Here is a 21749-nt window from a genome sequence, read left to right as displayed (position 1 = left end):
AATATATCCGCATCATTTCTCTACCTCATGATGCCATCTATTTTGTGAAGTGCACAAGTCCCTCCTGCAGCAAATCACCCCCATAACATGATGCTGCCACCCCCGTGTTTCACGGTTGGGATGATGTTCTTCGGCTTGCAAGCCTCCTCCTTTTTCCTCCAAACATAACGATGGTCTTTATGGCCAAACAGTTCTATTTTTGTTTCATCAGACGAGAGGACATTTCTCCAAAAAGTATGATCTTTGTCTCCATTTGCAAGTGCAAACTGTAGTCTAGCTTTTTTATGGCAGTTTTGGAGCAGTGGCTTCTTCCATGCTGAGCGGCCTTTCAGGTGTGTCGATATAGGTCTCGAAGGCTGCGTGGTCCCATGGTGTTTATACTTGCGTACTATTGTTTGTACAGATTAACATGGTAAATTCAGGCCTTTGGAAATTGCTCCCAAGGATGAACCAGACTTGTGGATGTCTACAATTTTTTTCTGTGGGCTTGGCTGATATCTTTTGATTTTCTCATGATGTCAAGAAAAGAGGCACTGAGTTTGAAGGTAGGCCTTGAAATACATCCACAGGTACACCTCAAATTGACTCAAATGATGTCAGTTAGCCTATCAGAAGCTTCTAAAGCCATGACATCATTTTCTGGAATTTTCCAAGCTGTTTAAAGGCACAGTCAACTTAGTGTATGTAAACTTCTGACCCACTGGAATTGTGATACAGTGAATTATAAGTGAAATAATCTGTCTGTAAACAATTGTTGGAAAAATTACTTGTGTCATGCACAAAGTAGATGTCCTAACCGACTTGCCAAAAATACATTTGTGGAGTGGTTGAAAAACAAGTTTTAACTTTTCTAGTGCAGGAGTTCCGCTAGCGGCAACATTCCGCTGTAAAGGCAGCGCAGAAAATTCAAAAATATTTTTTAGAAATATGTAACTTTCACACATTAACAAGTCCAATACAGCAAATGAAAGATAAACATCCTTTTTAATCTACCCATCATGTCCGATTTGCTAAAGCAAAACATATGATTATGTTAGGTCATAGCCAAGTAAAAATAAACATATTTTTTTCCAGACAAGGATAGGACATCATGTTACACTCATAGGACATCATGTTACACAATACATGTATGTTTTGTTCGATAATGTGCATATTTATATCCAAAAATCTCACTTTAGATTGGCGCCTTACGTGCAGTAATATTTTGATTCCAAAACATCCGATGATTTTTCAGAAATTCTCATAAAATAAAGCGTAACACTGGTGCTTACTCATACTTATCTTATATTTACATGGTATTATTAACTAAGAATTCAACAAAAGTTGTGTCACTGAATCTCAAAGAAACCAAAATGTAATTCCTACATAGCTACCTGGCAGGGAGCTGTAAAACAAAGCTTAATTAAATAAAGCCTTACTAGGATTGCTCTTTAGAGAAGCGAAGCTGACAGTTTCTCTAATTTAATATTTTCTTTCTCCTTTTTGCCAGTCTAAATTACAGTGGGATGTGCCTTGCCTCTGACGCCCAATTCAGTGACTTCCTAGATGGGATGGGCCCTGCACAGTTTGTTGGGCGACAGACATTAGCCACAACATCATTGGGTGAGAGTTACAACGCTGTGTTTGAGATAGCGAGCCAAAAGAAGTCCCTTAAATTTGATTTGATTCGATTTATTTAGCCTTTATTTAACTGGACAGATATATTGTGCAGTAATGGACAGAAGGGGCCACACTTCACCACATGAGCAAAATATATATTGTTTGTCTTAAAGCAAAAAGATTTGTGTGGTTTCATGAGTTAGGAAATGTAATACAATTAGGTAATGTGTATGAACCATACAGCCAACATTCAATAGTAGTAAAGTTTGTGAGTGTGAGTGAGTGGCTATTGTCATAGATATGTTTATAATTATCCAGGTGATGTTGAAATAGGCCTGCTGGAGAGAAATGGTGGTTTGGAGGTGGAGATTGTGCAGGCCAGAGGACTCACACAGAAACCTGGATCCAAAGGACCTCCAGGTGAGCAAGGAGATGCAACCATCATCTAATCCCTTTAGTTCTCTGGGAGATGATATCCAATCAGAACTCAAAATAAACCATATATTGCTACAGTGGAGGAAGAAACAAAACCATTTTTGAGACACTGCAAACCTTGTTCCTCATGGTAGATTTCAAAGTCTAATATTTAATCTTGTAATCTGAAATGGGGGATGAAAAGCGTATCTGTGTGATCTGATTGCTTTGAGGTATTACGCGTTCCCCAGAGACACACAATGCAATTATACCTGTCTTCTCTTGTTGCCAGCGGCTTACATTAAAGTGTACCTCCTTGAAAAGGGGATCTGTGTTGCAAAAAAGAAGACAAAGTCGGTTAGGAAATCCCTGGACCCCCTGTATAACCAAGTGCTGGTGTTCTCGGAGAGTCCACAGGCGAAAGTCGTTCAGGTAAGGTAAAACAGATTTCAGTCACTATTCACTCCATATACGTAATGTATACGTCATCAGTTTCATGTTCATAAGGACACGCAATGGAAAATGTTTAAAAATGTTTTGAAACAGAAATTGATCATGAGTATCCAGGTCCAGGTAGTCCCTCCCCTTTTCCATCTGTTTTCTTCCGCTTGGTGCCCAATGAACATGGCCCTGGTGGTCTCTACTATAATTACAATGGCAGTGACTGCGGCAATCAAAGATACTGTATCTCTGAATATTTACTCCTGTTGACGATAACCTCAAATGCAGGACACCGGGCTAATGTTAACTAGTGTTGTTGTCTAATTTTGTAGACTAGCCTATGAAGATGTAAAGACAACATCATGTAAAGTATATCTATAAGTGTAGCGTCAGCTACCATCTACCATTACCAGTGGAACAAATTCCTTGCCCCGAAGGTGCAATCAGACGATGAAAAGTGATGATTTGGACGATTGCTCCAGGAAGCCTGATATACAAGTCCACTGGATATTTTTCTCCACTCATTCTTTCCTCCCTGCTCCCTCTCACACCTTCTTCCTGTTTACTTCTCACACACACACCTGTGGCAGTACAGACATACAAAATCAGTTTCTATTAGTATGGGATCAGGCTTGCCCACTCGGCTATGAGAACAAGCACAATGGAAGGACTGAAGGCATGCTGAGTTTACTCCACCGACATACATTAGTGACTGTGCCAAAGAAAGAATAAAGTATAGTGACTGCCCTATTTTCATATTTTGATAGCCTTATCCATTTGAGCCAGGCTCTGTATATCCCAAGTTTAGTTTCTCTATTGAAGCCGCAAAAGGGCTCTGCATGGATATGGCTAACTAAAGTCATGCCCTAGCAGTTAGAACAGAACAGAGAGGTTAATAGCCTTTCAAAACAGTTACTGTTTACTTGACAGCTTGTGAATAATCCCAGCAATGATTTGGTGTCCTATCACTGCATAATTAGATCTTTGCACCTCCTTCCTTATCATTCTGTTCAGACACATTTCTGCCTCTCGGAGACTTGGCATGGGAACACAGGGATAAACTGCCTGGTTTTCTGGTATTAGAAAGGAAAGGGGATGTTCATCTGAAATAACATTTTCAGAGGAGAACATTTACTCCTTTCTGTCATAACAAACATTATAGGCTTAAATAGAACCCAGCCCCTCTGCAAAATGTCCTCTGGAAACCTGAGGTTGAGGAGGAACCATATATGTAGTGGAGGCCTAGGCAGAGAAACAATCTTCCGTCCAAAGATTGAGAAACATTAGTAGAAGTGATTTGTCTACTGAGTCACAGAGGAAATCAATTTTGGTCATTGATTATTTTGTCCTGCAGGAAATAGCATCTCTGTTTGTCTCACTGACATTCCCATTTTATTTCTCCAACAGGTGATTGTTTGGGGAAACTACGGACGAATGGATCGTAAATGCTTCATGGGTGTCGCCCGCATCTTATTGGAGGAGCTGGATTTGACGAACATGGTGATTGGCTGGTACAAGCTTTTCCCCACCTCGTCCATGGTGGACCCCACGATGGCACCATTGATCCGGCACTCTTCCCAACTGTCCTTGGAGAGCACCGTGGGCCCATCCTTTGAGCGCTCTTAAGAACTTTGCTAACAGGCTCTTTTTTGAACAAACCCTTCCCTTTGTGTGCCCCCCAAAAGAAATGCACTACCCCTTCAGAGGGACATATATTGACCGTAGTGTACTGCTCTGAGATGGTTAGTGACACTGGCCTTGCACTGTTTTTCAGAAATAATTTATTTTAAACAGCAGAAAAAGGGGGCACCAAAGTTCTAGAAAGACTTTGAGAATAGGATTTCCTTATTCTTACTCTTGACTTGGGCTGTTTTTTTACATGGCCCCAGATAATATGTCAATGCGTGTCATGGGAGCATTCCTCTGGGAATGTTTCATTCCTGTGTTCTGGTGGCAGCCATTGGGTCTGAAGCTGAAGGTTGCAACACAGAGCTGAATGTGCAATATCATGGTTATAATGTAGCTGGTACAGAAGCAAATAAGCCAACACAAGTTCTAGACATCTACCACCAAGGAAAGCAGATTCTCTCTACAATTAAATAAGCCAAGCTGAGAATTCAAATTTAAATTGAGCTTAAGTGTTGTTTGAATAGATTTAAGATTCTCTTTGAAGCTTGTCTAATATTTTAACAGTTTCAACTGTGCCAATTTACCAGTAAGTGTCTTGACTTTGTAGCTTGTGCCATTGTTCAAAAGGGTAATTTTCGAAAGGAAACATCTGATTACAGCTCGTGACAGGGGCACTGAAGCTTCAGTTAGAGCTGTCCTTTTTTAAATTACAATCATCATTATGACACTGTCAAAGCAGGTAGTGATTAACACAACTCCACAAGTGAAGCAGTGAGGAAAGCTTGAAATATATTTTTTCATCATCTACAAAGGTCTGAGAGGAAATATGACAGATATATAATTAAATCAAAGGAATTTACAGAAAATTGTAGAGCTGTAGGGTAATGAAAATAACATGTATTTTATTTGGCCGCTTTATTATGGATGTTTTTCTATGAATGTTAGTCTTGAGTGAGCCAAAGTGTGTTTTCTGATTTATTTGATTCATGTTCAAAGGGCAGAGACGCAGAACTTGGTAGCATAGTAAGGTTGTAGCATTAGGTGGTAGCATCTGCATGACAGAATACCATATTAGCTTATCACAAAATAATAATAGTAAGCATGAGAAATTACAAGGGGAAGTGAAACAACACAAGTTGGTTAAAACTAAATTGTAAATTGATTGAGGAGCTAAACCATTTTAACCATTCACTGGAACATTGTGTATTGTCCTTAACATGTAGCAGTTAAGTTCAGATTTATGAAGATTATTGCAATTCTGACTCATGTGCTACTGTTGAAAACAGAATAGCTGTATTAACTATTAAGAAACAAGTGTATTTGGTCCGTTTAAGTACTACACAGAACACCTGGGTCTAGCTAGAATGAGCCTACATGTTGTGTATAATGTATTAAGTCAAATTTTTATGAAATATAAAAAATAATATGGAGACAACATTTTGAAAATGCTGAATTAACTTGAAGACTAAATTCAAGTCTTAAGATGAACATTAAATTGTAGGCACAGCATCAAAGTGATAAAGATAAGAGCTCACTAGAGCAGGTAGCACTGGTACAGGAATATGATACCAAGACTTACTGTTTTGAAACATGTATTTTTTCCAATCAGTATCTTCATTTTGTAAAGCAATAAGTAGCAGCACCCATCCACAACAATCCACAACAAACCTCCATGTTATGTCCCTCAAAGTGTGATGTATAAGGCTAAAACTATTATTAAGGTAATACAACCTGTAAGTAATTTATATGCAATCCAGTGTAGACAATAAGTGTGTAAAGTATGTATGTACTGTTTGTATGTATGTACTGTTTGTATGTATGTATGTATGTATGTATGTATGTATGTATGTATGTATGTATGTATGTATGTATGTATGTATGTATGTATGTATGTATGTATGTATGTATGTATGTATGTATGTATGTATGTATGTATGTATGTATGTATGTATGTATGTATGTATGTATGTATGTATGTATATGTATGTATGTATGTATGTATATGTATGTATGTATGTATGCATGCATTTGTGTGAGTGAGTGTATAAGTGTATGCATGTGTTTGAACTGACAAATGCTACATCATTAGGGTGGCTCAATAGGACAAAGAGGACAAAATTAAACAGAGTTGGTGATATGTTGAGAAACAGTTTCACTCATAGTCTGACCAGAAAACTCATTTACCACATTGTACCAAGTTTACAATCAAACAAGAAAACATTTGGATTGAACCTTTACTAGCCTGAACATATTATATAGAAGAGACATGAAAAGAAAGACGCCATATTATTGAAGAATATTGGAAAAACTAGTTAAGGATTTAAAACATTTGTAAAAAAAAGTGCATTGTACTGTACGATTGTATTTTGTACATTTCACACATGAAAAAAATGTATAGATCAAATCAATCTACTTATCTTAAATGGAATGTTTTTGTATTTTTTATTTCTTTGTGCCAAAATATTTTCTTTTTATATGTAAAACAAACCTTTGGGGAAAAATCTATGTTTTCAAAAATAACTGATATTATTTAGTACCATGTCAACTGAAAGATACACATGGCATTAAATAATCTCCATTTTAAAACTGAAGTCATTTTCCAATCAAAAACTGATGGAAGGTTTTAGTTTGAGGAATAACCTTTATCAATTAAAGACAATAGCTTCCAGGCTTCTGTTCCTTATACCATTACTTTCAAAATCAATTTAAAGTAGCTATATGAAAAATTAATAAAATAAAATAATATTGACATTGCATGGTTGTCATTCACCTACTTTAGTACTTTGGTGTACCATTTTGGATTTCCAAATGGAATGGAACATGGTTTATTGTAAGATTCACCAACTGTGATATAATACAAAATAAATGTTATGATTGAATGAAAATTGTAGGAAATGTTTGAAGAATGCTCAAAATATTAACCATGTAACTACTTACAAGTGCAACCCGATTTCAAATTTAACTTGTGGTTGTCTCATATACTGTATCTCAGCCATAGAGGTATGATATCGCCTATCCAACAGTTTAATTCATGGGTCTAATGAAGTGGTGTGTGACTTTCAGTTTGTTGTAATGAGATGTTTCACTATGGTTAATTGGTGGAGAATGTCAAAAAAACACAAAAAATGTGCTATCATCAGAATCCTTATCCCTTTTGTTTTACTCGTATCTGTCATGCACATCTCAATTCATTACCATCAATTGTGATGCAAGTAGAGGCCTTAAAAACACAAGAATCATACCAGATGACTTAACAATCCTAAAATGTAATTCAAGGGGAAAAAAGTGTAAAAATGTGAACTGTTTTTTTTCTCTTCGATGTCTCAACTTATTTTGAATTCAATTTTGTCCAATGCTTATTTTGTCAGTTTAATTTGCCCCATGCGTCTCTGTTGCTTTGCGGGTTTGGGTATTTAAAAGAGGAAAGCACTGTTTTATGTTAGTAAAATACATGGGTGTGTTTCAACTAGATCCAGAGCATATCATTTTCTTGTGCAGAGGTGTGGGATGAAATGGGGAACACATCCTTTCTGATGCTGTTAAGCATGTGGATCCTTGGTTTTCTCACAATAATTTATAACATCAATATTTGAAATTCTTTCAAACTAATTGTTGAGTAATGCACAATTTGGTGAAATATTATTCTATTCCAACTGTCAATAAAATAGTTTACTCCTATTTGTAACAACATGTTGTGAACATTGCTGTGTGTATCTTTGACAGACAACATGAAATCAACAGATTATGGTAAGCAATAAAATCTATACCAATACATCAATGTTAATTATTTATGAACGGATTATGTAAACAATGCAACCTAGCCTAAAGTCATATTTTCAAGTTACCTACAGCATTTACCTACAGCATAAGTTACCTACAGCATTTGTAGACTGTATAGGGCACTCCATGGCGGTCATAGACAGAGCTCAGCCTGGTTGTTGGTTGTCCTTTGCAGAGTGCACATTACTCTGTGTCATGGTTTTAAAAAATGAATTCCATGTGGCTGCACATGTCTTCCCAGGACAGTCTTGTATTTCAGCCCCTCTTCAGGTGTCCCAACTTTTCTTTCAACAAAAAATATCCTTTTGTCAGCAAGACACATACATTATTTCAGTCTACAAGAGTGTAAACCCAAAGACAATTGCTGAATGTCGTTACACTTTTTGAGCTGTTACATACAGTAAATCAAATGCTGCGAGCGCACAGTGCAGTTTGGATGCTGGAATTACTTTGAAGTGGATGAACATACATAGGGAACTTACTTTTTTAATCGATTTGTTTGAATTGTTTGAATAGACCTCCGAAGGTCACGGAATAATTTGGCCTCTAGGTCCTTTTTCGTGTGAATGTCAACACAACAGACTTCTGCTTGTGTCTGGGAGCCTTCCTCTCTTTTAAGATCCGCTTCAACTTTCTGTGATTTGATTAGTGTGTAGTACAGTAAGGTCACACTCATCCACACACCCGACTATACACACCTCATATAGAGTACCAGTCAAATGTTTGGACACAACTACTCATTCAAGGGTTTTTCTTTATTTGTTCTATTTTCTACATTGTCGAATAATGGTGAAGGAATCAAAACTATGATATAACACATAGGATATCATGTAGTAACCAAAAAAGTGTTAAACAAATACAAATATATTTCATATTTTAGATCTTCAAAGTAGCTTCCTCTTTATGACAGCTTTGCACACTCTTGGCATTCTCTCAACCAGCTTCACCTGGAATGCTTTTCAAACAGCCTTGAAGGAGTTCCCACACATACTGAGCACTTGTTGGCTGCTTTTCCTTCTCTCTGCAGTCCAACTCATCCCAAACCATCTAAATTGGGTTGAGATCAGGTGATTGTGGAGGCCAGGTCATCTGATACAGAAATCCATCACTCTTCTTCTTGGTTAAATAGCCCTTACACAGCCTGGAGGTGTCCTGTTGAAAAACAAATGATAGTCTCACTAAGCGCAAACCAGATGGGATGGTGTATCGCTGCAGAATGCCGTGGTAGCCATGCTGGTTAAGTGTGCCTAGGATTCTAAATAAATCACAGACAGTGTCACCTGCAAAGCACCCCCACACCATCACACCTCCTCCTCTATGCTGCACGGTGGGAACCAAACATAAGGAGATAATCCGTTGACCTACTCTGCATTTAACAAAGACATGGCGGTTGGAACCCAAAACCTCAAATTTGGACTCATCAGACCAAAGGACAGATTTCCACCGGTCTAATATCCATTGCTCGTGTTTCTTGGCCTAAGAAGGTCCATTCTTTTTGGTGTACTTTAGTAGTGGTTTCTTTGCAGCAATTTGACCATGAAGGCCTGATTCATACAGTCTCCTCTGCACAGTTGATGTTGAGATGTGTCTGTTGCTTGAACTCTGTGAAGCATTTATTTGGGCTGCAATTTCTGAGGCTAGTAACTCTAATGAACTTATCCTCTGCAGCAGAGGTAAATCTGGGTCTTCTGTTCTTGTGGCAGTCCTCATGAGAGCCAGCTTCATCATAGTGCTTGATGATTTTTGTGACTGCAATTGACGAAATATTAGTTCTTGAAATTTTCTGGATTGACTGACCTTCATGCCTTAAAGTAATGATGGACTGTCATTTGTCTTTGCTTATTTGAGCTGTTCTTGCCATAATATGGACTTGGTATTTTACCAAATAGGGCTATCTTCTGTATCCCACCCCTATCTTGTCACAACAAAACTGATTGGCTCAAACACATTAAGGAAAGACATTTCACAAGGCACACCTGTTAATTGAAATGCTTTCCAGGTGACCTCATGAAGCTGGTTGAGAAAATATCAAGAGTGTGCAAAGCTGTCATCAAGGCAAATGGTGGCTATTTGAACAATCTAAAATATAAAATATATTTCGATTTGTTTAACACTTTTGTGGTTACTACTTTATTCCATATGTGTTATTTCATAGTTTTGATGTCTTCACTATTATTCTACAATGTAGAAAATAGTAAAAATAAAGATCAACCCTTGGAATGAGTAGGCGTGTCCAAACTTTCGACTGGTTCTGTACGTACATAGAGACATGCACCCACCCACGCACACACACACACAATTCACCAAAAACATATTTCAAATAACACAAAAATATTTTCATTATAAATACAGCTGTTTGGGAGAAATATAATACAGTCAAGAACAAACAAATAAATAACCTGTATCACTGTATAAAAATCTGGAAATGTACACATTGACTTTCTGTAAGAAGACTTACATGCTTTAATTTTGGAAAAAAAATTCACGTTAAGCAACTATCCCTGTTAATATAAAGATGTGAGCTGTTTCTTGTATATCATATTTCAATCATGGAATGAAAAAACTACACTGATTGCTGATAGCTTATTGTACGTTCCAGTAACATGATCTTATAATGTTTTAAATGTTTAGCATATCATGTTCAGCATACTCAAGATTTCCTCCCATATCTAATAGAGCATTGTTAGGCTCTATTCAAAACCAGCTTCTAGCATAAATGGTAATCGAAACTCAGGAACTACAACCACTGTTAGTTTGTGGAACACCACAAGTGTCCTTTACTTATGTCCAATACAGATGTCGGATCTTAATTTGATCACAATGTTGCAGGAGCACTTTCATGCAATGCAGGACATTTTTGACTTGTAGTGTATTTAAGGTTTAAAAAGGCTTCTGAAGTTTGTAATTTCCACTTTGACATTTCAGACTTGACTTTCCCTTGATCTTTCTACTCATGTTCAATGGCTATCATTGTTTGCATGATGAAGAGCTGTATCCATTTGCCAATGGCTTGCATAGTTAACATTTTGCAAAGGATTATTTGTGTACAAACAAATGTACATGTACAAACAAATGTACATGTGAAAATCAATGTGAAACCACGGAAAACCATGTCTGACTCATGTAAACAAAATATCCACGTGACATTTTTCAGATGTGACTTGTTCAAGCGTGTGTTCTAGTGGTGTCAGCTGATTGTTCACCTGCACCCGTCCGCATTTGCTAATAAACCTCCGCAACCACCCAACTATATGTGACGAAGTGAAAATCTGACCGCACCTGACTCTAACCAGGAAATATTGAAAATGCGCTGTAGGTTACAGACAGAGACGGCGAAACAATTTTTTGACTATTTGTTAGTCAACTTGTCTGTAACTAGATATATGCAGCATCTCTCCTTTTATAATATGTTGCCTTAGAAGACAAAATTAACCTTTGCTGACCAGAACAGGCAAGGGTAAAAACCGGGAAGACAAGAAAAAGAGAATGGAGACCAATGAAACGGGGGAAAGTTTATGGGATTCTACCAGTAGGGGTAGAGTGGATAACCATACCCTCTTTCCGACAGTGGGGAGCCAGAGTCCGGTGGCAATCTGCTTGTGGACGATACCTGGAGGATGTCTTGAGAAGAGCAGTCGGATCTCTTTTCCAGTTACGCCGACTGCAACGGACAAACATCTGGGGTGAAGATGGGTTGACCTCCACTTCTTGCACTGGGAATATTTGGGCTGATATCCCTTGGAGCATTCGAAGGGGGATAGTCCAGTGCCCGAGCAGGGGAGAGTATTCCTGGCACCATGCACCATGAGCTGGGCCGTCTCCTTGGCGGAAGGTAATTTAGGAAGAGGCATGAAATGGGTGGCCTTGGAGAACCTGTCAACCACTGTCAGGATGGTGGTGTTGCCATCTGACGGAGGAAGCCCAGTGAAAAAATCCAGGGAAATATGGAACCAGGGGTGATGAGGAACAGGAAATGGCTGAAGGTGAAGGTGACCAGGCGGAGCCTACTGCAGAGTCTTGCTTTGAGCACACACCATGCATGCCGTGACGAAGGCCAAGACATCAGGAGTCATGGTGGGCCACCAGAAGTGCTGTCGAAGGAAAGCCAGGGTATGACGAGAACCAGGATGACAGGTAAGCCTGGAGGAATGAGCCCATTTCAGGACTTGGGACTGGACTGAATCAGGAACAAACATCCGGTTAGCCGGACCTTCCCCAGGGTCCAGCTGGGAACGTTGTGCTTTGCGAACCAGAGTCTCAATACCGCAGACAAGCGCAGCCGCCAAACATGAGGCAGGGAGGATGGTCTCTGATTCCAAGGGTGTGGTAGCAGAACTGTACAGGTGGAAAAGGGTGTCCGGCTTCACATTTTTGGACCCTGGGTGGTAGGGGAAGGTGAAATTAAACCTCTGTGAATAACAGAGCCCAAAGGGCCTGCCTAGAGTTAAGGCGCTTGGTTGTGTGAAGATATTCCAAATTAGATGTTCCGCCCTTTCCAGCCAGTGCCTCCACTCCTCCAAGGCCATATTTACTGCTAGGTGTTCCCGGTTGCCAACGTCAAAGTTCCTCTCCGCCAAGTTGAGACGATGGGAAGTGAAGGCACAGGGATGAAGCTTTTGGTCCTGGACGGATCGCTGAGAAAGAATGGCCCCTACTCCCACGTCAAAAGCGTCAAACTCCACCACAAACTGACGGGTCGGATCCGGATGGCAGTGGTGAATCGTTGCTTCAAATCCACAAAAGCCTTGTTTGCTGCAGGGGACCATGTGAACAGTACTGTGGGAGAGGTGAGTGCAGAGAGGGGAGCAGTCAGGTTGCTGTAGCCCCGAATGAAACAATGGTAAAAATGAGAAAACCCCAGAAACCGCTGTAGCTGCACCCTGTACGTGGGTTGGAACCAATCCACCACTCTCTCACTTTTTACGGATCAATCTGAACATTCCCTTCGAAGATGATTTTGGGGCGGCAGGTGGCCTAGTGGTTAGAGCATTGGATTAGTAACAGGATCGAATCCACAAGCTGACAAATTAAACATCTGTTGTTCCGCCCCTGAACAAGGCAGTTAACCCACTGTTCCTAGGCTGTCATTGAAAATAAGAATTTGTTCTTTACTGATTTGCCTAGTTAAATAAAGGATTTTTTTATTTTTTTATTATGTATCCCGGAAAAGTGATTGTGGAGCGGTGGAACTTGCTCTTCTCCACTTTAAAACGTCTTAGGGATAGTCCCCTTTTTTCAATTTTTGTCAAAAATGACATACCAAAATCTAACGGCCAGGACTGAAGCAAGGATATGAATATTGTTGGTACCATTTGAAAGGAAGAACATTGATGTTTGTGGAAATGTGAATATGGGAGAATATAACTGGTCTATATCTGGTAGAAGAAAATACAAAGAACAAACCAACCTAAATACGAACGTGATTTGACTGGTTGAAACAATGTTTAGGGTTAGATTTTCACAGACTCCTTTCTTTGCAAATTGAACGAGTGGAAATACAAAATTGATTGTGCATGCTATATGGACCTTTTTGTGATATGAAAAGGATTTAATCTATCAAAACAACGCTTCATGTTTTCTCTGGGACCCTGCAGATGATAAATCAGAGCAAGATATCAGAATGTAAGTACACATTTCACCTTCAAAGGTGAATTTATCAACCCTATCGCGATGAAAAAAAAGTGTTTAGTTGTTAGGAGCTCTCCTCAAACAATAGCATAGCATTTTTTTCCCGAAGTAATATAGCTACTGGAAATTGGACAGTGCAGTTATATTAACAAGAATGTAAGCTTTCAGCCGATATAAGACATTTATATGTACCGACATTTGTTGCATGATTTACAACTTTCGCGCTGATGGGTCGCCTATCCCTGAGAAGTCCATCAATTCTAATGGTGAGGACGATGAGAGAGTCACTGGTAGAGTCACTGGTAGTTCCCGAGCAGCTAGCTCATCTTTTACCACCTCAGATAATCCGTGAAGAGAAGTATCGAAAAAAGACTCTGAATTCCAGGCGCTCTTGGCGGCCAATGTGTGAAAATCAGCTGCGTAGTCTGCCACACTATGTGAGTTTTGACGTAATTCCAGAAGTTTACTGGCCGCCTCTCTCCCAGATACCGGAGAATCGAATACCTTCTTCATTTCTGCCATGAAATCTTCCAGATGACAGCAAATGACGGATTGTTGCTCCCAAACTGCCGAAGCCCAGGAGAGCGCCCTTCCCCACATTAGCGTAATAACATAGATCGGTTAGATCGGTCTGAAGGAAACGAAGATGGCTGTAGCTCAAAAATAGGAGAGCACTGAGAAAAGAAACCCTGCGGGTACCAGGATCACCAGAATATTGCTCCAGAGGAGGTAAGTGAGATTCTCGGGGAGCCGGGGTAGGCTGATCAAGCTTACCACTACTAGGAAAAACATTACTGGGTGGTAGGGGATTCTAAGAGGTGCCAGGCAGCCTCTGAGCTAACTCCCTGATTTTCTCAATAATCTCCTTAAACCCTTGGTCGTGGAGTTACGTCAAGGAACGGAGCCCTTCCAGAAGGTCCTGTAACAACTCCTCATGTTTCCCAATAGTGGCTCCATTCAGGGAGACAGCGTGACAGAGCTGGTCCAAGTCTGCTGGGTCTGTCATGGCCAGTTCGTAAAATAAGGACGCAAGGCGAGACCCAGATGCAGACACAGGAGGCAGATGGTTAGAGTCTTTGTTGTTTATTTAATCCAAAAGTAGGCAAGAGAATGGTCATGGACAGGCAAATGTTCAAAAACAGATTCTGAGTCCAAGAGGTAAAGAGTGGCAGACAGGCTAGATGTCATGGCAGGCAGAAGGGTCAGGCAGGCGGGTACGGAGTCCAGAAAAAAACAGGCAAGGGTCAAAACCGGGAAGACTAGAAAAAGAGAATGGAGAACAGGAGTATGGGAAAAACACGCTGGTTAACTTGAAAACATACAAGACAAACTGGCACAGGGAGACAGGAAACACAGGGATAAATACACTGGGAAAAATAAGCGACAGCTGGAGGAGGTGGAGACAATCACAAGAACAGGTGAAACAGATCAGGGCGTGACAAGAATAATGTAATACATTGATAGAATGAAGGCTACAATCTAGAAAATGCAATAAAATGGAAATATGTTCTTGGCCATTGCACGCTCGTAAGGAAATAGAAAGCTGTGAAAATGACCAAATAAGATTTGGTCATTTGACACTGCTAAGATTTCAGTTCTGCTTGGAGCCACATTTTATGTAGCACCTCTACAGAAGGTCACTAACTACACATTCAAATTCTTTCAAGATCCTGAAAGAAATAATTTTCTCCACTCCTCTTCCCGAATCAAAATGTACACTTGCATTTTTCCTATTTCACACGTGTGAATTGGACATTCGTTTTTTTGCGTATCCTACTCCCCATGAGAGTGGGGTCAGAGCTAGGGATCAGCCATTATTGATGGCGACCCTGGAGCAATTGGGATTAATTGCCTTGCTCATTGGCACATCGGCAGATTTTTCACCTAGTCTACTCTGGGATATGAATCTTTGACCTTTCGGTTACAGGCCCAATGCTTCTAACCACTAGCAAAGGTTATAGATCTACAGTCAGTGTCCAGATTTCAGTTTCCATTTAACCCACCTGAACAGTAGGCTACAGTTCCCATGATGTGCCATAGGCCTTTTATAAGTACCTGTCTTGTGACTGTCAAATTTGTACAGCGTCTCACAATCATCAGACATACAGTAACATACAGTAACACTGCTTTCTTCCTCTTTTACCACTTCACCAATTTTTTTACCACTTCTTTATTTTCAACTCTCCATTTTTCGCAAACGTTTCTCTTATTTAATCAGTGGATCAACATGAACTCTTTCTGCCCATTACCATAAGCATTTGGCGAATGGAGGGTAGGCTATTTGGAGCACGAACAGTTAGGTCCTAAAGCTTAGGCTTACACACTAATGAAAAAACTCAGTGTACCCTATAGATATAAATTTCACAAGAGTTATACATTTATGGATTTTTTTTATGTATTGTTTTCTCTTTGTATAACTGCATCGACTGCGGGTTTTGAGTCAACCCACACATCACTATTGTGTCCACAAACCACATGTTTTTTTTCTCAATTTATTTTGTCACGTAATTTTTTTTAAATGGCCTGCAGCATGTTTAGAATATCCTACTGAGGTTGAACTCATGACCAGTGGCTATCATGGTTAGAATGCTTAAGACATCTACTCCTGGACTGTGCTGGTCAGAATATGAAAGGCACTTGTGGGTCTAGGTAAATTGTGAGAGAGAGAGGTGTAGGTCAAAATCTAGATCATCTGCAGGTTCAGTCTTCTTTCACATCCCTCAGAGTAATGACGACATGGTCATCCTGGCCTTTCCACAGCATCTCTCCCTCAAAGTCAAGCATTTTGTGTTTGCGGCAGCGCAAAACTATGCCCACCACTTTGTCCGAGATTTTGACATAGCGGTCAAACAGCCTGCCGAAAGTTATGTAGGATTTTCCGTTCTTGTCCTTGAGGCCCATGTCCTTGACGATCCAGCACAACTCCTCCATTTCTTTGTACACATGTTTCTGGGCTCGTTCGCCACGCATGGCTGTCTTGGATCCCTCTTTGGGGCGTCCGTAGCCTTCATCACCCTTCTGCAACCGCTGGGCCATGGCATGCTCATAGTCAAACTCCTCACTGAAGGGGTTGAGCTTCTGACCTTCTACGTGCTGCTGAGACCACTGCTGCCACCTGCTCTTGATGTCACCCATGGTGGTGACTCTAATCTGTAGAATAGGAAGGCATGTCAGATTAGCTCAGATTATAAAGTGGGTTTATTTGCATTGGCAATCTCTTCATTGGATTGTCACAGAAAGTAAAATTACAATAACACAAAGAAAAGTTACGTGACTAACACTACTAAATTCACGACAAACACTACAAGTTTTCCAATGTATTAATGACACAGGACCCATTTTAACCTTTTACTGCAGGTTTTAACAAAACTGTTTGAGATAGAAACACCGGATTTTCGTCACTTTTTTGTTTATAATCTTGATAAATTATGAAATGATAAAAAATATGAATAACATTCCACCCACGAGGCCAGAGGGAGCATTTGGTCAATGACTGCAGAAAAGGGCTATGCCTAATCCTTGACCAAAAAACATGCTCAATGGAGATTCTCCATTAAATGCTCAATGGAGAATCTCCAGTACTTTTTAGTCCAGGAAACTGGCTCATATTTATGTTGATTAGTAGCCCCACTTCTCTCTTAAATGTTAAGTCCCCTATTTAGGGGACTTTAAATGGTTAAATGAACCGGTTCCTACTGACATTTTGGGGTACAAAGCGCTATGTGAATGTCGCAGGGTCCAGTGCCTTATAGTGTCAGAAAGCCCCATCTGTCTGCTTTCCGCTACCACTGTGTCAGCTGAGCTGACGTGAAGTATCAGGTTTCACACGTGACTTTTGCATAGGGAGTCACATTTTCTGGCCTATCCAGACAAAGATTTCACCTGCCCCTGAGCAACGTAGCTCAGCCTGGGTGACAGCATGTTAAAAGTCGATCGAATCCAGCTCTCAACATGAAAAAGTACGGAATAATTTTGTAGAATTGAAACACGACCACCTTCTCCTGGTCACAAATCACCTTCTATGTAAAACTGAATTTATAATGTATTTTCACTGTATTTTCACTGCATATGATAATTATTATTTAACAATTATAAGAAAGGTGAAATGTTAAAATAAGTTGTTAATAACAATATAATAATAATAGTTGTTAATATATTTGGAAAGCATATACATTGAAAAGCCCTCTTACCCTACATACAGTTGAAGTTGGAAGTTTACATACACCCTAGCCAAATACATTTAAACACAGTTTTTCACAATTCCTGACATTTAATCCTGGTAAAAAAAATCCTTGTTTTAGGTCTGTTAGGATCACCACTTTATTTTAAGAATTTGAAATGTCAGAATAATAGAAGAGAGAATGATATTTCAGCTTTTATTTCACAAAAATTACAATATTTTTCCCAATGTGCAATTGCAAACTGTAATCTGGCTTTTTTATGGAGGATTTGGAGCAATGGCTCCGTCCTTGCTGAGCAGTCTTTCAGATTGTAGGATTCATTTTACTGTGGATATAGATACTTTTGTACCTGTTTCCTTCAGCATCTTCACAAGGTCCTTTGCTGTTGTTCTGGGATTGATTTGCACATTTCGCACCAAAGTACGTTCATCTCTAGGAGATGGAACACGTCTCCTTCCTTAGCGGTATGACAGCCGTGTGGTCCCATGGTGTTTATACTTGTGTACTATTGTTTGTACAGATGATTGTGGTACCTTCAGGTGTTTGGAAATGGCTCCCAAGGATGAACCAAACTTGTGGAAGTCAAAAAAAAATAATCTGAGATCGTGGCCCATTTTTAAAGATTTTCCCATGATGTCAAGCAAAGAGGTACTGAGTTTGAAGGTAGACCTTGAATTACATCCACAGGTACACCTCCAATTGACTCAAATTATGTCAATTAGCCTATCAGAAGCTTCTAAACCCATGACATAATTTTCTGGAATTTTCCAAGCTGTTTAAAGGCACAGTCAACTTAGTGAATGTAATCTTCTGACACACTGGAATTGTGATACAGTGAATTAGAAGTGAAGTAATATGTCTGTAAACAATTACTTGTGTCATGTACAAAGTAGATGTCCTAACCAACTTGCCAAAACTATAGTTTGCCACATTTCTAGTTATTGTTTATGACCTTCTCATTAAAAAATATACATTTTTGGTATGTCTATTTAGGTGGAAATCTACATTTTGCCACACCATTAAAATATAACACAGTGTAAGGGATCCTTTCTTTGGCATTTCCAAAGAGGTCCCTGAAAGGCGAATCTTCCACAACAGAGTCATTTAAACCATGGAGAATGCACATTGTGAAACCTGAGGCCCAAGCCTTACACGTCCAGAGCCAAATTAGTAACATGACGAACACCATTATAAATCTTGCGCCTGACCATGGATATCAGGACCTCGTAATTATCCCTGAAGGTCAGGGGGAAGGCATGTGTGACTATATTTATTTATTTACTGTATATTCCAGAATAGGTGTTGGAGTTTTAGAATACATTTTCATGCCTTTTTAAGGACTTATATCCCTCCAAGTTATGCAACTCTTTGCTAGGGTGAATGGAGGGCTCATTGGTCTTGTTCAGTTGCTAAAAATCCTACAGTTTGAAGATACAATACCTATAAATCTGTGTATTTTCTTGAAGGCCAGACGATATGAACCAAAGTCCATTCCCCAATATCACAATAACAAAGGCAAAAATATTTTAAGTTCAACTCAGCCTTTGTGAATGTTTGCTACTGTTTATTGTCTCCTGAACATCACCAGGTAGAGTGGCTGCAGCTGCAATGTAACAGTATGTTTAGGCATGAAAATAGGGCAAACATTGTGGAATTAAGAGGGTAGTTTTGGGGGAAAATCCCCCTGTGATTTGGGAACTCCTCGCCCATACATTTTTACCCAAGTCCAACCATGATCTACAAAACTTACACATCCTGATGTGCACCTACATGATTGCTAATACGTCTTTGGATGATATTCCAATATCTGAAAAGCACAGTCAGTGGTTTTGTTGAATTGATACTAGTGATGGTGCAAAAATAGCAATACTAATTATTTAATTTACTTTAGAGTTGTACCTTTCTTCAGCCAACCACATTTCCTGTTAACTTTGCCAATATGAAATCAACATTTTTATTCTGATGTTAAATCCCCCATGCAAGATTGTTGATAAACAAAAGAGGGTTTACCTTTGAAGTGTGTCTACTGCATTGCATTGATTTGTGTATTTAGTATTTTTATGAATGGCCGCACAAAATGAAGGTCCAATAAAAGAATGGTACTGTACCTTGGGCCTATTGATCTGTTTCTTCAGCTTGTTCAGGTCGCTCTGGTCGCTGTTGTCACTGAGTCCGGCCTCCTCCCCCAACCCGCTGTCCTCTGTGTCCAGGCTGCTGCTACGGGAGCCCATCTTCCGCTCCTGACTACCCAGATGTACCTGAGCTCTCACACCCAGACGTCTCCGGGTGGGTGACTCGTTGCCCAGGAAGGGCTTGTTGGCATCCTCAGGTGCCATCTGAATCTTGTCCTTGATTGAGCATACCAGGTCAGTGCTGTACTCACTGTACTTTGGCATGTGGCTCTTGGTCACCTCACCCGTTCGGATCAGACTGCCGCTGTCGGTGTCCGCCTCGACCACACGTGTCTTGACTAAGATTTTTGTCTCGTTCTGCTTCTCCCTTTCTTCGTCCTCAATGATGGAGGTGGGCATCCACCCAGAGGGTATGGTCTCTTGTTTGACCAAGTTCTCGTCGGCCCAGCCCTGCCAGCTCTTGGCAAGACTGTGGACCATGGCGGCACATTTGATCTTCCTCACAGCCCTAACAAAGGGTCTATCCTCCTGGCTGGTACTCATCATGGCTCCTGCTTGACCGTGCTTACAAGATATTGTGTTGATGTTGTAGGTAGTCAGTGAGTGAGTGAGTTGAAATAATCCTTCGCTGCCTTTGCTCCGCTTTAAATAAACTGTTGTGGAGAGCAGTCACAGGCCAAACGTGTGACATTTTTTTCTACGTACATGGATGACTACCACGACCCCAAAACATTGGTGGAATTTCCCCTCAAGAGAGCCAGGCAACAGATGGTCACTCTCTGCAGTGAATGACAGTCTACAAGGGTTCTGCCGTCGTACGCATATACACAAAAATACATGATGTAACAAACCTCTAACAATCCCTACGTTTGAGTGTCTGATCAAAAAGTACTTGCTCACACAAACATAAGAATACATCATTCTTATTTTTTTTGCTAGATTTATAAATGCTGTATTTCTATTTCGAAGGCAAATTCCTGCTTAACCCACATTGATAGAGGATATGTGTTACGTAGCTACTAATTGTCTTGGATAATGAGCATCTGCTAAAATGGTGATATCAATACTTTTGGGTCATGCTATAATTTATTTTCATGCAATGTTGCATATAGCTTGACAGTTCGCTGTGTTGTTCTATTTTGGAGGGGGCCTGCTGGAGTGTGAATGCGAGGTTACTGCTGATTGATGCATGGGTCTGGCCAGAGAACTTGAGCTGGGTTATTTTGGGGAGACGCACACAGGTCTAAAAGGACGCCCGCTTTGTCTGGCCATCAAACATATTGTAGTTCTGTCGCAGCAACCAAAAATCTAATTATATTTGTGCAATATCCTTTGTGTGGTTGTTGTTTGTAAAAAGTCTACTTGTATCAGAAACAAAGATTGTAGAAAAACAAGCCTTAAAAAAATCTAATGAAATCAACAGTGTATGAATTCTGATGAGGTCTGCTTGAAAAATAAATCTTTGGTAGACACTTGAAAATTTGCTCACTCAATCAGTGTGACTATAATGATACATTTTGCACTAACATGAACGCTGACATGAAGGTGCAGCACTCATATGAAAAGTATAACAGGCTTCAAAGGATTTCTAATATTTCTAAACTCACAGCCATGAATTGATATTTCAATCATCTGGGTTGTATCAATGGAAGATTTCCATTGAGCAATAAAGATGATTTGGTTTTATCAAACTGCCATTTGTATGTATTTCTCACAACACATTCCACACATGTCCTTTCATTTAAATTTGTTTAATATGTAATTCTTGAGTCATTGCCGTACACTTCAAGGGAGCCAGAATTGAGATCTTGTTACTTGTTTGTTCCTTGCATGGTTGTAAAAATATCCTCCACAGAAGGCGACCAAGCTTCAACGTGGACACAGGGAAAAAACCTGGCAGTGTATGACTGCGAGAGAACAGATTGGGCCTCCATGGAGGAGTTTT

At 39.8% G+C, this 21749-nt stretch overlaps 2 protein-coding genes across 3 annotated transcripts in view; one reads left to right on the top strand and one right to left on the bottom strand.

Moving 5' to 3' along the window:
* Positions 1-5987, top strand: part of rims4 (regulating synaptic membrane exocytosis 4) — a 51699-nt gene extending 45712 nt beyond the window's left edge. For both annotated transcript variants that reach the window (XM_064969234.1, XM_064969233.1), the window contains exons 3-6: positions 1490-1602; positions 1918-2019; positions 2306-2445; positions 3862-5987. In XM_064969234.1, the coding sequence (XP_064825306.1) occupies positions 1490-1602; positions 1918-2019; positions 2306-2445; positions 3862-4080 (574 nt within the window). In that variant the 3' untranslated portion in view covers positions 4081-5987. The remainder of the gene's footprint in view (positions 1-1489; positions 1603-1917; positions 2020-2305; positions 2446-3861) is intronic.
* An 8892-nt stretch (positions 5988-14879) lies between these two features.
* Positions 14880-20421, bottom strand: abraa (actin binding Rho activating protein a). The gene is made up of 2 exons (XM_064967277.1): positions 19781-20421; positions 14880-16641 (listed from the first exon to the last, which is right to left on the bottom strand). The coding sequence occupies exons 1-2, from the start codon at positions 20348-20350 to the stop codon at positions 16192-16194; spliced, it is 1020 nt and encodes a 339-aa protein (XP_064823349.1). The 5' UTR covers positions 20351-20421; the 3' UTR covers positions 14880-16191.
* Positions 20422-21749: the final 1328 nt, after the last annotated feature.

This window comes from Oncorhynchus masou, chromosome 6, assembly GCF_036934945.1.
Source record: "Oncorhynchus masou masou isolate Uvic2021 chromosome 6, UVic_Omas_1.1, whole genome shotgun sequence".
Lineage (NCBI taxonomy): Eukaryota > Metazoa > Chordata > Actinopteri > Salmoniformes > Salmonidae > Oncorhynchus > Oncorhynchus masou.
This window is presented reverse-complemented; position numbering and strand designations above follow the sequence as displayed.

What these genes read in the sequence shown, in the direction of transcription:
- abraa (XM_064967277.1), bottom strand. Translation starts at nt 20,350, where the DNA reads ATGATGAGTACCAGCCAGGAGGATAGACCCTTTGTTAGGGCTGTGAGG. An exon ending in AACAGATCAATAGGCCCAAG is followed by an intron (nt 16,642 to 19,780) that starts GTACAGTACCAT and finishes CCTATTCTACAG; the next exon opens with ATTAGAGTCACCACCATGGG.